The following is a 12,305-nucleotide window of genomic DNA, read 5'->3' as shown; positions in this document are numbered from 1 at the left end:
AGGAAACTTAAAAGCATTTGGTCCAATCTTCTGATTTTATAGGTTAAAACGCTAAAACCGAGAGAAGTTAAGTGATTTGTCCAAGGTCAGATGAGAAGTTTAAGGAAATGTCTAGAATTAGTATTCAGGTCTACTATCAGTCCAGTACGCTTTCCACTATGCTGTGTCCATTCAAATTACACTAGAATAATACTGTATCAAGAATTCTTCATCTGTTACCTACCTCACTCTTCCATTCAGATTTATCTGAACATGCTGCTGAAAATCTGGATATTTGGAAGCCAGATATGCAAAGTCAGGAGGTTTGTCCTTGTATCTATTTCTTGCATGCATTGATTTACTCAGAGCCATCTTTAAAAAGAAAAAAAGGGTGGGGGGGGGAATCGCACATTTAGTTAAAAGAAGTCAACAGGAAAAGCTGTGGTCGCCAAGTCAACAGTTACAGCCAATACATCTTTGCCAACCAAGTGAGAAAAAAGAAGTTATATTTTGAAAATGTGCAACAACAAATAAGCACATGAAAAGATGCTCAACATCATTAGTCATTACGGAAATGCAAGTCAAAACCACAATAAGATATCACTTCATACCCATAAGGATGGCTATTATTTAAAAAAAAAAAGAAAGAAAGAAAGAAAGAAAGAAAATAACAAGTATTGGCGAGTATGTAAAGAAACTGGAGCCCTCAGGCATTGCAGGCAGGAATGAAGATGGTATGACTGCTGTGGAAAAGTTTGGCGGTTCTTTAAAAAGTTAAACATTACCATATGACCCAGCAATTCCACTCCCAGGTATAGATCCAAAAGAACTGAAAGCAGAGATTCAAACAGATACTTACAATGTTCACAGCAGCATTATTCACAATAGTCAAAAGGTGGAAGCAACCCCAAGTGTCCACAAGCAGATAAATAAACAAAATATGGGATATACATACAATGGAATATTACTCAGCCCTAAAAAGGGATGAAATTCTGACACATGCTACAACATGTATGAACCTTAAAAACATTATGCTAAGGGAAATAAGCCACACACTAAAGCACAAATACTATATTATTCCACTTACATGAAGTGCCAACAATAGGCAAATTCATACAGACAGAGAGTAAACTAGAAGTTAGGGGTTGGGAGGAGGGTGGAATGGTGAATTACTGTTTAATGGTACATGGCTTCTGTTTAGGATGATGAAAAACTTCTAGAAATGGACAGTAGTGATGGTTGCACAACACTGTGAATATACCTAAAGCCACTGAATGGTATACTTAAAAATGGTTAAAACTGTAAATTTTATGTTATATGTATTTTACCACAATTTTTAAAAATGTATGCAACATATGATGAATCTTTTTCTTTTAAACCAAGGGAAGAAAATTGGAAACTATTCCTTTAAATGCATCAAAGTGGCAGAAGGCAACATAATCTACAGCCAAGAATATTGTAGTCAGAGGTTAGTTTTTACAGTGGTCCTGCATTGGCAGGTGGATTCTTAACCACTGCGCCACCAGGGAAGCCCATACAGCCTCTTATTTGGTCTCCATGAGCCCACACTTCATTACTTCGGCATACATATAAGACCCAACATGGTGTGGCCTTACCTATTTTTTCACCATCAGCTTAAGTCTCACCCATTGCTCTTCTTTCTTTCCCTCCACTCTGGCAATAGGGTCTTTACCCAGGTTACTCCTTTTGTCTATAATGTTCTTTCCTCCCCCTCTTTACCTGATGAATTCCTACTCATCCTTACTACCACAGTTCAAGCATTTCTTCTTCAGGAAGGTCTTTCCTTCCCTAATCTCCCCAGTTCAGTCATATCCACTATTGTAAAGTCTCTTAGCAGTAAGTACCGTTCCTGTGCAGGCTTTGTTAGAGATGTAACTTTACATGGTAATAAATCTGTTAATACTCAGAAGATTTTTGACAGCTTTCCACACTGGAAGTTTAATAACCATGTTCAAAAAAGAATTGTCGAGATGTTCCAAATCATGCACCTAACTGCCCACAAGACTACTCACTTGAAAGGCTCCAAAGTACTTCATGCACAACATGTCCAAAATTAAATCATTTCTACCCACCCCAAACTGGTCCTCTTCTAATCTTCCCTATTTTGCTGAATGATACCACTATCTTCCTTGTGGCACAAAAGTGAGAAATCTTTAGCTTTTCCACCCTGCCTCCCTCATTCCAAACACACCATGTCCTGAATATTCTCCATCTCCTAATTATTTCTTGACCCTATCCATTTTTCGCCCTTCATAACTCCATATCTTTAGGCCACAGACCATAATCATCTTTTTCTTGGATGACTACAATAGCCTCTAACTGATGTCTCTCTAACCACTCTTTTTTTTGGTTGCGTTGGGTCTTTGTTGCTGCATGCGGGCTTTCTCTAGTTGCGGTGAGCGGAGGCCACTCTTCGTTGCGGTGTGCGGGCTTCTCATTGCGGTGGCTTCTCTTGTTGCAGAGCTCGGGCTCTAGGCACACGGGCTTCAGTAGCTGTGGCTCATGGGCTCTAGAGCACAGGCTCGATAGTTGTGGCGCACGGGCTTAGTTGCTCCGCGGCATGTGGGATCTTCCCGGACCAGGGCTCGAACCCGTGTCCCCTGCATTGGCAGGCGGATTCTTAACCACTGCGCCACCAGGGAAGCCCTCTCTAACCACTCCTGCCCCAGCAATCCACTTCACCCTAGCAACAACATCCCCCTCCTCCCGCCCCAATACAAAACTGAACATTCCTTGGTAAATCCCTTCAGTGCCTTCCTAAAGCTTTTAGGCTGATAAAGTCCAAAATAATTAACAAGGCACACATAATCTACCCCTCCAAACTCATTTGTTGCCACTTTCTCCTCCCTGTTCAGAGTGTCATACGTGTACCCTGATGTCAGTGCACACACATAACACTCTGAACACATATGGACAAATTAAATTACAAATATGATAGATTCATTTCCTTCATTATTCAACCCTTCTGGTCAGAACAGATGCACAATGAGTCAATAAAGCCACTTCTCTGCTAACCAAGCTCCCAATACAGGCGATGGGTTCTTAGCTAAATCTATCCCATTCCTCAGAGTTTAACTGAGTGTCAGCTCTTACCTGGCATCAGCATTGTCACTCCTCACTTCTCTCTAACCTAACCTACTTTTCTCTTCCTGGCTCATTCTGCTCTAGCCACATTGGCCTCCTTGCTGTTTCTCTAGCAAGTCTGGCACACTCCTATCTCACGGCTTTTGTACTTGCTGTTTGGTCTGCATAAACTGTTATTCCCTCAGAAATACCTACATACAAGGTACCCTCACACCTTATTCAGGTCTTTGATCAAATGTCTCTTCCTCATTGATGCCTTTCCTGAGTACCTCCATTTAAATAAGCAGTGAGTGAACACACTCCTTGTCTCTCTTAGTAGCTTCAGTCTTCTACATAAAACTTACCCATCTGACATTCCATATATTTTACTTATTTTTTTAAAATCTGCCCTGCCAGTAGGCTTCATGAGGGAAAATATTTTGTCTATCTTATTATTCACTGCGATATCCCAGAGCCTAAAGTAGGGCCTGGAGAGCAGGCACGCAATAAGTGTTTTTTGATTGAAAGCACGATGGAACTCTTTACACTGTCCAGGACACTGAAACACAGCACCCTCATTCTTGATAAGCAGTCCTCATCTTAAGTCTCTAAAAGGCTCAGGCCTAGGGCTGGACCTTTTTCTTCCGGTTACCCGAGTCAGTCCAGAAAGCCAAAGTAGTAGATCTTCACTTAAGCTTCCGCTTCGACTTTCTTTGATCTTTCCCATCTCCACGCTTCTGTTTCCTTGGTTTCTCCTGACCCTTAATAATCCTCTTCAACTACCATGTGTCTTAATACGTAAGTCTGTAAAATAATCTAAATTCCGCTTTCAGAACTTTGAATTCCTTCTGCACAGATCCCTACCACTTCAATCCTAATCTCCGTTTTCTCTCGTCTCCTTCCCTCATAAATCCGGCTTTTTCCACTAGTTCGACCACTGCCAGTTCTCCATCTCTTCCACTCCTTCCACGTCCTCATATTACCCAGTCAGACTATCTTCCCGCCTCAGTTTTGGATCTCTCTAAACCTCCTCCGCCCCGCCGGTCTTTCCTACTTCAGTACTAGTCGCCACTCTATTTGCCAATTCCTCCTACCCACCCCAACACACATATACCCCCGCACGCGCACGCACATGTACACGCACACCATCTGGTCTCTCTCCCTAGACCCCGAAGCCAGCACCTCACAGGCCCAGAACAGGACAATGTGGAACCTAGGTGATACACAGGTTAAGTGAACTCGCAACCCGCGTGAAAGATATTAAGTGACTCACCTCTGAGGTCTAAGTTCCTTCCAGACGACTAGTCTAGTGTGGGCCTCTACAACCCCAGAGTCTTAAACCACCAGCAGCCCGAAGATCCTAGAAACGCAAATGTTACGCTCCCAGTGCCCCGCCATCTTGGGCCTCCATTCAGCCTCGTGATTGGACGAGCCATTCTCGCGCGACCTGCAGCAGATTCTGAAGAAAGAAGAAACTGTCGCGAGACCTGGACTTCGCGGCTCCTTCTGTCAGAGGGAGGGGGCGTGGTAGCAAGCAGAGTCCTTTGGGGTAGGACGCCTGGTTTTAAATCTGCTAGGGATATTGTTCTTTAAAAATGTAGATTAAAAAAAAATATGTAGCCTTCTGTGCCCCACTCCAGGTTTACTAAATCACATTCTCTGGGGTTGGGCGAAGAATATAAGGATGGCTGCGCGGGGAAGGGGGGGAGGGGTATTTTTGGATTACACGGCGGCAATTACCGTTTATTCTGCAACAGGTCTCTCCTCGTGCGATGTCTCACTTGATCATCACAGATGAACCTGTGAGGTGAGGCAGGGTAGTCTCATTTACAGAGAAAGAACTGGGGATCAGAAATATGAAGTCGTTTGTTCAAGATCTTACATCCAGATGACATCAAATCCACGTATTTCCTCACCTGCCTCTTGAGCTGGAAGCAATGTTAAATGCTTTCCATTTTTCTTCTCAACTCGGTTATACTAATTTTTACCCTCCTCTGGTAAGTAGTGTGAGCATTAGTCTCCCCGTTGTACAATTGAGACCAAAAGGTAAATGACTTTCAAAAGGCATACAATTAGTAACAAAACTAGGGCTAAAGGCTGAACCTCTGGACCCCTACCTAGTACCTCTTTCCTTTAAAAAAAGCTTCCCTATGGCCTAGCAATTAATGTGAAAGCTTCTGGCAAACTGTTGTAATACAGTTGAGAGATAGGGATGGAGACTTCAGCTTTATGCAGAACTGAGTGTACCAGTTGTCACTCCAGAAGAGGTGAGGAGGTGTTTTAATTATCTGTTGTTTAACCACCACCCCAAATGTATAGCTTAAAACAACAACCATATTATTTGCTCACTGTGAAATCGGGCTGGGATTAGCCCGGCCATTCTGCTAGCCTTGCTGTAGGTCGTAGCATCAGCTGGGGGCTGGTTCCGCGGGAATGACTGGGCCTCTCTCTTCATGTTGTCTCAAATTCTCTCCCTCTCCATGTGACCTTTCTACATAATGCTTCAGCAGAGAAGCCATATTTCTTACACGTTGGATTAGGACTCCCAAAAAGACAAAAGTGGAAGTTGGTAGGCCTTCTTAAGGCTTAGCCTCAGGACTGGTGCTTTCACCATGTTTTGATGGTTAAAGCAAGTCAAAGGGCCAGCCCAAATTCAAGAGTAGAGGCCTATGCCAGGGTACCTTCCAGTACTGGAAGGCATGGTTCACTGGGTCCCCCAATGTAACAAAATACTACAGAAAGTTTTATGTGTTTAATTGGTAGTGTCTTTTTATTTTTACAGTATTTAGTGCTTACTTCTGGAAAGGTAAAAAGAGAAAATGGCCTTGAAGTTAAGGCTGGTAAAGTTGAAAGTGGATTGTATGTAAAATGCTGGTGAATTTCTCTGTTAGCTCCAAACAGCTCCATTTCCTCTGTGGGTCAAACCAGAGAGACCATAGCTCTGCAGCCAGGGAATTTGGGCTTTAATCCTGCTCCCACCGCTTTCTAACCCTTTGATTATGGGCAATTTACTTAAACTATTCAAGCCTTGCTTTGTTCAATATGCAAATCTCTCTCGTAGGGTTGCTGTGAGAAGTAAATCAGATAATGCATGTAAAACACTTAGCATAGTTTCTGGCTCATAGTAAGCTATTATTATTATTATTCTTGATGACTTCTGTGGTCAGTTTCAATTTTTAGAAAATTATTTCATAAAGATAAAACATGTTCATTATAGAAAATTTGTAAGAAATTTAAATAATATAGGAAAATATGAAAAAGAAAGCAAAAATTATCTAAACTCTCACCCCCTAGAGTCAATCACCATCAACGTTTGATAACCTTACTTCTAGACCTGTATATATTCATAAGGATATATAACTAAATAATTTTTGTAGTAATAGCAATTTATATATATATTTATATATATATATATATATATATATATACACAAAACGCAAGTCTTGGGGGTTCTCCTACTTCAGTTAATATAGTTCTATAGCATTCTTTGTAATAAGTGCATAGTATTCCATTGCATGGATGTGCCACAGATTTTTTAAACTCATTTCCCTCTGGGTGGACATAGGTTGGCCTGCTCCCAAAACTGTGGTATAATGATAAATACATCTCCTTAAAAAAATTTTTTTTTTTACATAAAATAAAATTGTCTAGAGACTCCACAAAATAGATTAATAAGATATTCAACATCTGCCTCTTAGGGCTTATATCTCTGACGTACTGTCAAATACCCAAGGATTTAATCTGGTAGAAGTCTGTCCAATTTCCACACTCAGCAAGGACAGTATAGGTGTCCAATTAGTCAGTTACAAACTTTGCTTCTTGCTGTCTCTTTGTAGTAGGAAATTGATACTGCACATTCAGCAGGTAATGCTGCTAATTCTAATATGTTGCATAGCTCCTACCAGAGCTGCTTTTAGCATCAGCCACCTATTGTGCTGAACTCAACTCTTGAGGGCCTGGATTCCCACTTACTGAAGTTAATTATTTCAAAGACCATGTTGCTCTTCCCTGCTACTGTTCTGGCCAGGGTCAGGCAGTCAACATCCACAGGTCTCTCTAGCTTCATGTCTCAGGGAGCAATGATCGAGTATCAGTTCCTTCTAGCCCAGAAGATGCTGGCCTCCTTATGTAAATTCATCCAGCTCCTGCTTAAGGACCAAGTTAATATATCAGAGTTCTAATGGCTCCCTTAATTAAGGCACAAAAGCTACGCCTTAATCTCAGAAAAATGGCTATTTCTCAGCCTACATTTATATAACTGAGAGCTACTCAAGTGATGTTTACACTTAGGACACCATATTTTTCATTATTATAAATAATGCTGAATTCTTTCAAGAATCTGAAAAGTAAATTTCAAAATTTAATAGCTGGTGAAAGAGCTGGATCTGAATGTACATCTGACTACGTTCCTTCCTGTTCCAGGTCCCACAAAACAGAAGACATTAATTTAAAAAATAAAAATATAAATTCCAAATAGGACTGAAAACCCAGAAATAGTGCCATTGACAGACCAGAAAATTGGAAGACATTCTGAAAAAATGGAAACAAATAGAAATAACAACTAACATGCCAAGAGATTTTTATATAGAAATGCAGATGATTTTAAAATTTATCTGGAAAACAAAGTGTGCAAGGATAGCTAGTAATTATGTTTTCCCCTTGGAAAAAAATTAAGATGACATCACATATAAAATAAATCTTATATGGATAATAAACAGAACACTTATTAAAAACCAATGAAATCAACTATAGAAGTGTTAGAAGAATATAGGAGAATGCTTTTATAAGCTTAGAATAAGGAGGGCCTTCTGAAGACACAAAACTCAAAAACCATAAAGGAAATATTTGCTAAATTTGATTATATAAAAATTTAAAACTTCAATATAATAAAAAATGCTACAATAATAGACAAAAAACAGGGAGAAAATATTTGTAATAAATATAGCAGGCAAAGTGTTAAAATCCAAGATATATTCTCGGAAAATGACAAATCAACAAGAAAATAATTCAGTGTTAAAATGAGCACTGGATATGAAGGAAATTCATAAAAGAGCATATATAGTTGATCAATGAACATATATGAAAAAATGCTCAAATGCATTCATAACCATAGAAAGGCATAGTAAAATAACTATAATATATCATTTTTAATATATCAGATTAGTAAAAATAAAAATATTAATAGTATTCAATAATGGCAAAGTGTATGGGTTAGTGTGTTGGTTAGCTTTTGCTGTGTAACCAACCACCCTAAAAATGGTTTTAAGAGTCTCATGCTCTACCGACTGAGCTAGCTGGGCGCTACTTAATGGTTTTAAACATCAGACATTATTACAGTTCTGTGCTGGACAGTTATTCTGGTCTGGGCTGGTTCAGCTGATGTCTGCAATCTGCTGGAGGTTGTGCTGGGGTTTGGATGGTCTAGGATGACCTTACTCACATGCCTGGCAGTTGGCAGGCTGGTTGGTTTAGGGTAAGGGTCAGCAAAGAACTGCAGGTGGGCCAAGTCTGTTCCCACCTTATTATTCATATATTGCTTTATGGCTGCTTTCACAATACAACAGCAGAGTTGAATAGTTGCAACAGAGACCATATAGCATGCAAATCTAAAAATACATACTATATGGTCCTTTACAGAAAATGTTTGCCAACCCTGGTCTAGGGAACCTAATCTGGAGTATTTATCTCTACTTCACATTGTTTCTCACCCTCCAGTAGAATAGACTGGGTTTATTCACTTGGCAGCAACATTCCAAGAGAGTGAGAAAGTAAGCTATTGATATAATAGCTCTTAAGGCCTAGGGCAACCCAATGCAAGGAGTGGGGAAATAGACTTCACCTTTGGATGAGGGGAACAGAAAAAATAAATTGCCTTTTTTGAAGGATCATGTGGCAATATATATTAAAATCTAAAATGTATAATTTTAGACTATCCGTGAAAGGAAGAAACTGATAACAGTGATTGCTTCTGGAGTGAAGAACTGATGATTGGGAGACAGGAGCTGGAAGGAGACTTACTTTTCTTTTTTTTTTTTTTAATTAATTAATTAATTAATTAATTAATTAATTTTTGGCGGTGTTGGGTCTTCGTTTTCTGTGCGAGGGCTTTCTCTAGTTGCGGCGAGTGGGGGCCACTCTTCATCACGGTGCGCGGGCCTCACTGTCGCGGCCTCTCGTTGCAGACCACAGGCTCCAGACGCGCAGGCTCAGTAGTTGTGGCTCACGGGCCTAGTTGCTCCACGGCGTGTGGGGCCTTCCCAGACCAGGGCTTGAACCTGTGTCCCCTGCATTGGCAGGCAGATTCTCAACCACTGTGCCACCAGGGAAACCCGACTTACTTTTCAATATGATTGATTTTGTACCTTTTGAATCTTGTACTAAGGGTATACTGAAAAATAAGTAAATGTGTACATATTCTTCAAACCAGCAATTCCATTTTTAAGTTATGTCCCAGAGAAATACATATTTACAGTGAGGTTGAGGTAGGTATAAAGATGTTCATTGTTAAAAAAAAAAAAAAAAAGATGTTCATTGTTACATTATTTATAAAATAGAAAAAAAGAGGAACAGTGTAAATACTCCTCAGTACAGGAATGAGCAAATAAGTTATGGTACATCTATATTATGAAATGCTATGTAGGTGTTAAAAATAAATAAATATCTACTGACATGGAAAATCTCCAAGATACAGAATAAGGTAAAAGGAAATTGTGAGACAGTAGTTTCAGTTTGAAACCGTTTATATAAAGCAAAAACAAAACATATTTCAATATGAAAATGTAAACATGTAAATGTAGCCATAGGACAAGATCTGAAGGGAAAAACCCTAAACTGATAACAGTGGTTACTTTGGGGAAACTGAGCTGCAATGATAGAGGTGGGATGTGAGAGTTTAAATTTTTTTCTGCATTAAGTGTTTTACAATGATAATGAATCGATATACATTTGTATAATTTAAAAATAGATTCTAAATAATAAAAATAACCTGAAAAGAAGACAAAATCAGGCTTGTCAAAAAAACCACATCCTGAAAGCTAATGCAGGAAAAGACAGTTTGGAGGGGAAGCAAAGTTGGATAATATGAGATAAAAGAGATTTAGAAGCTATATCTGGAAGCGCCAACCCTGTTTAGTAGGAGTTCCAGAAGGTGATAACAGAGAGAATAAAAGAATAATGGAAGAAAATGTCCTAAATCTGAGAAAGATACAAGCCTTCATATTGAAAGAGTTTACTGTGTACCAAACTGAATGAATTTTAAAAGGCCACGCCAGGGAATTCCCTGGCAGTCCAGTGGTTAGGACTCGGTGCTTTCACTGCCGTGACCCTGGGTTCAATCCCTGGTCGGGGAACTAAGATCACGCAAGCCACGCGGTGCAGACAAAATAAAAATTTAAAAAAATAAAAATAAAAGGCCACACCAAGTCAAATTGTTAGGGTAGACCCTAATCCAATGTGACTGGTGTCCTTATAAGGAGAGGAGATTAGGTCACAGATAATGCAGACAGAGGGACCATGAAAGGACACAGCAAGAACGCCATCTGTGAGCAAAAGAAAGAGGCCTCAGAAGAAACCAAAACTGCTGACAGCTTGATCTTGGGCTTCTAGCCTCCAGAAGTGTGAAAAAAATAAATCTCTGTTGTTTAAGCCACCTAGTCAATGGTATTTTTTTATGGCAGCCTTAGCAAACGAATAGAGCCGCCTTCATTATGTTTATTCATAAGTATTTTATTCTCTTTGATACTATTGTAAATGGAGGGTTTTTAAAAATTTTTTTTTAATTAATTAATTTATTTATTTGGCTGCCTTAGGTCTTAGTTGCGGCACGCGGGATCTTTCGTTGCGGCGAGCGGACTCTTCATTGCCCTGAGTGGGCTTCTCTCTAGTTGTGGCGGGCGGGCTCCAGGGTGCGCGGGCTCAGAAGTTGCAGCGCGTGGGCTTAGTTGCCCTGTGGCATGTGGAATCTTAGTTCCCCGACCAGGGATCGAATCCAAGTCCCCTGCATTGGAAGGCGGATTCTTAACCACTGGACCACCAGGGAAGTCCCTGGAGTTTTTTTCTAAATTTCCTTTTTGGATTCTTCATTGTTAGTCTCTAGAAATGCAACTGATTTTCGTGGGTTGATTTTGCATCCTGTAACTGCTGAATTTTTTAGTTTTTAACAGGTTTTTTTGTGGGTTTGTGTGTGTGTATGTGTGTTTTGTGGATTCTTTAGGGTTTTCTACGTATAAGATCATGTCATCTGTGAACAGAGATCATTTTACATTTTCTTTCCAATGTGGATGCTTTTTATTTATTTTTCTTGCCTAAGGGTTCTAGTTAGAACTTCCAATATGATGTTGAATAGAAGTGGCAAAAGCAAGCATCCTTGTCTTGCTGCTAATCTTAAAGAAAAAGCTTTTGGTCTTTCACCACTGAAAATGACATTAGCTGTGGGTTTTTCATATATAGCCCTTATTATGTTGAGGTATTTGCTTCTATTCCTAGTATGTTGAATGTTTTTATCAAGAAATTGTGCTAAACCTTGTCAAATGCTTTTTCCTCATCAATTGAGAAGATCATGCGTTTTCTTCCCTTCATTCTGTTAATGTGGAGTATTATTTGATTGACTTTTGTATGTTAAACCATCCTTGCATTCCAAGAATAGACCCACTTGGTCATGGTGTATAATCTTTTTAATATATTATTGAATTCAGTTTGCTAGTATTTTGTTGAAGATTTTTACATCAGTGTTCATAAGGGATCTGTACTTTTCTTTTATTACGGTATCTTTGTCTTGTTGTGGTATTAGGGTAACGCTGGCCTCATAGAATGAGTTTGGAAGTATTCCCTCCCCTTCAATTTTTTGGAAGAGTTGGAAGAGGATTGGTGTTAATTTTTCTTTAAATATTCACAATTGCTTTTTTCTTTTGGCCATGCTGTGCGGCATGTGGGATCTTAGTTCCCCGATCAGGTATCGGACCCGTGCCCACGGCAGTGGAAGCGCGGAGTCTTCACCACTGGGCCACTGGGGAAGTCCACACAATTGCTGTCATTAATCTATCTAGAATCTAGTGTGGTATGGATCTTTTCCAAATGGCTAGCTGGATGTTATGTATCTAACCACACACATAAAAATTTTTGTGTGTGTGGTTAAATACACATAACATAAAATTTACCATCTTAACTATTTTAAGTGTACAGTTCAGTAGTGTTAACATTGAGCATTGTTGTGAAACAGATCTTTGGAACTTTTTCAACTTACA

General features: G+C 39.6%; 1 protein-coding gene across 1 annotated transcript in view; it reads right to left on the bottom strand.

The window, feature by feature from the left end:
• Positions 1 to 4,458, bottom strand: part of METTL16 (methyltransferase 16, RNA N6-adenosine) — a 58,849-nt gene extending 54,391 nt beyond the window's left edge. Inside the window, exons 1-2 of the mRNA XM_061175097.1 lie at positions 4,337 to 4,458; positions 224 to 351 (exon numbers count right to left, since the gene is read on the bottom strand). Coding sequence (XP_061031080.1) covers positions 224 to 351 — 128 coding nt within the window. The 5' untranslated portion in view covers positions 4,337 to 4,458. The remainder of the gene's footprint in view (positions 1 to 223; positions 352 to 4,336) is intronic.
• Positions 4,459 to 12,305: the final 7,847 nt, after the last annotated feature.

This window comes from Eubalaena glacialis, chromosome 19 (genome assembly GCF_028564815.1).
Source record: "Eubalaena glacialis isolate mEubGla1 chromosome 19, mEubGla1.1.hap2.+ XY, whole genome shotgun sequence".
Lineage (NCBI taxonomy): Eukaryota > Metazoa > Chordata > Mammalia > Artiodactyla > Balaenidae > Eubalaena > Eubalaena glacialis.
The sequence above is the reverse complement of the archived record's forward strand: the minus strand, read 5'-3'. Positions and strand labels throughout refer to the sequence as shown.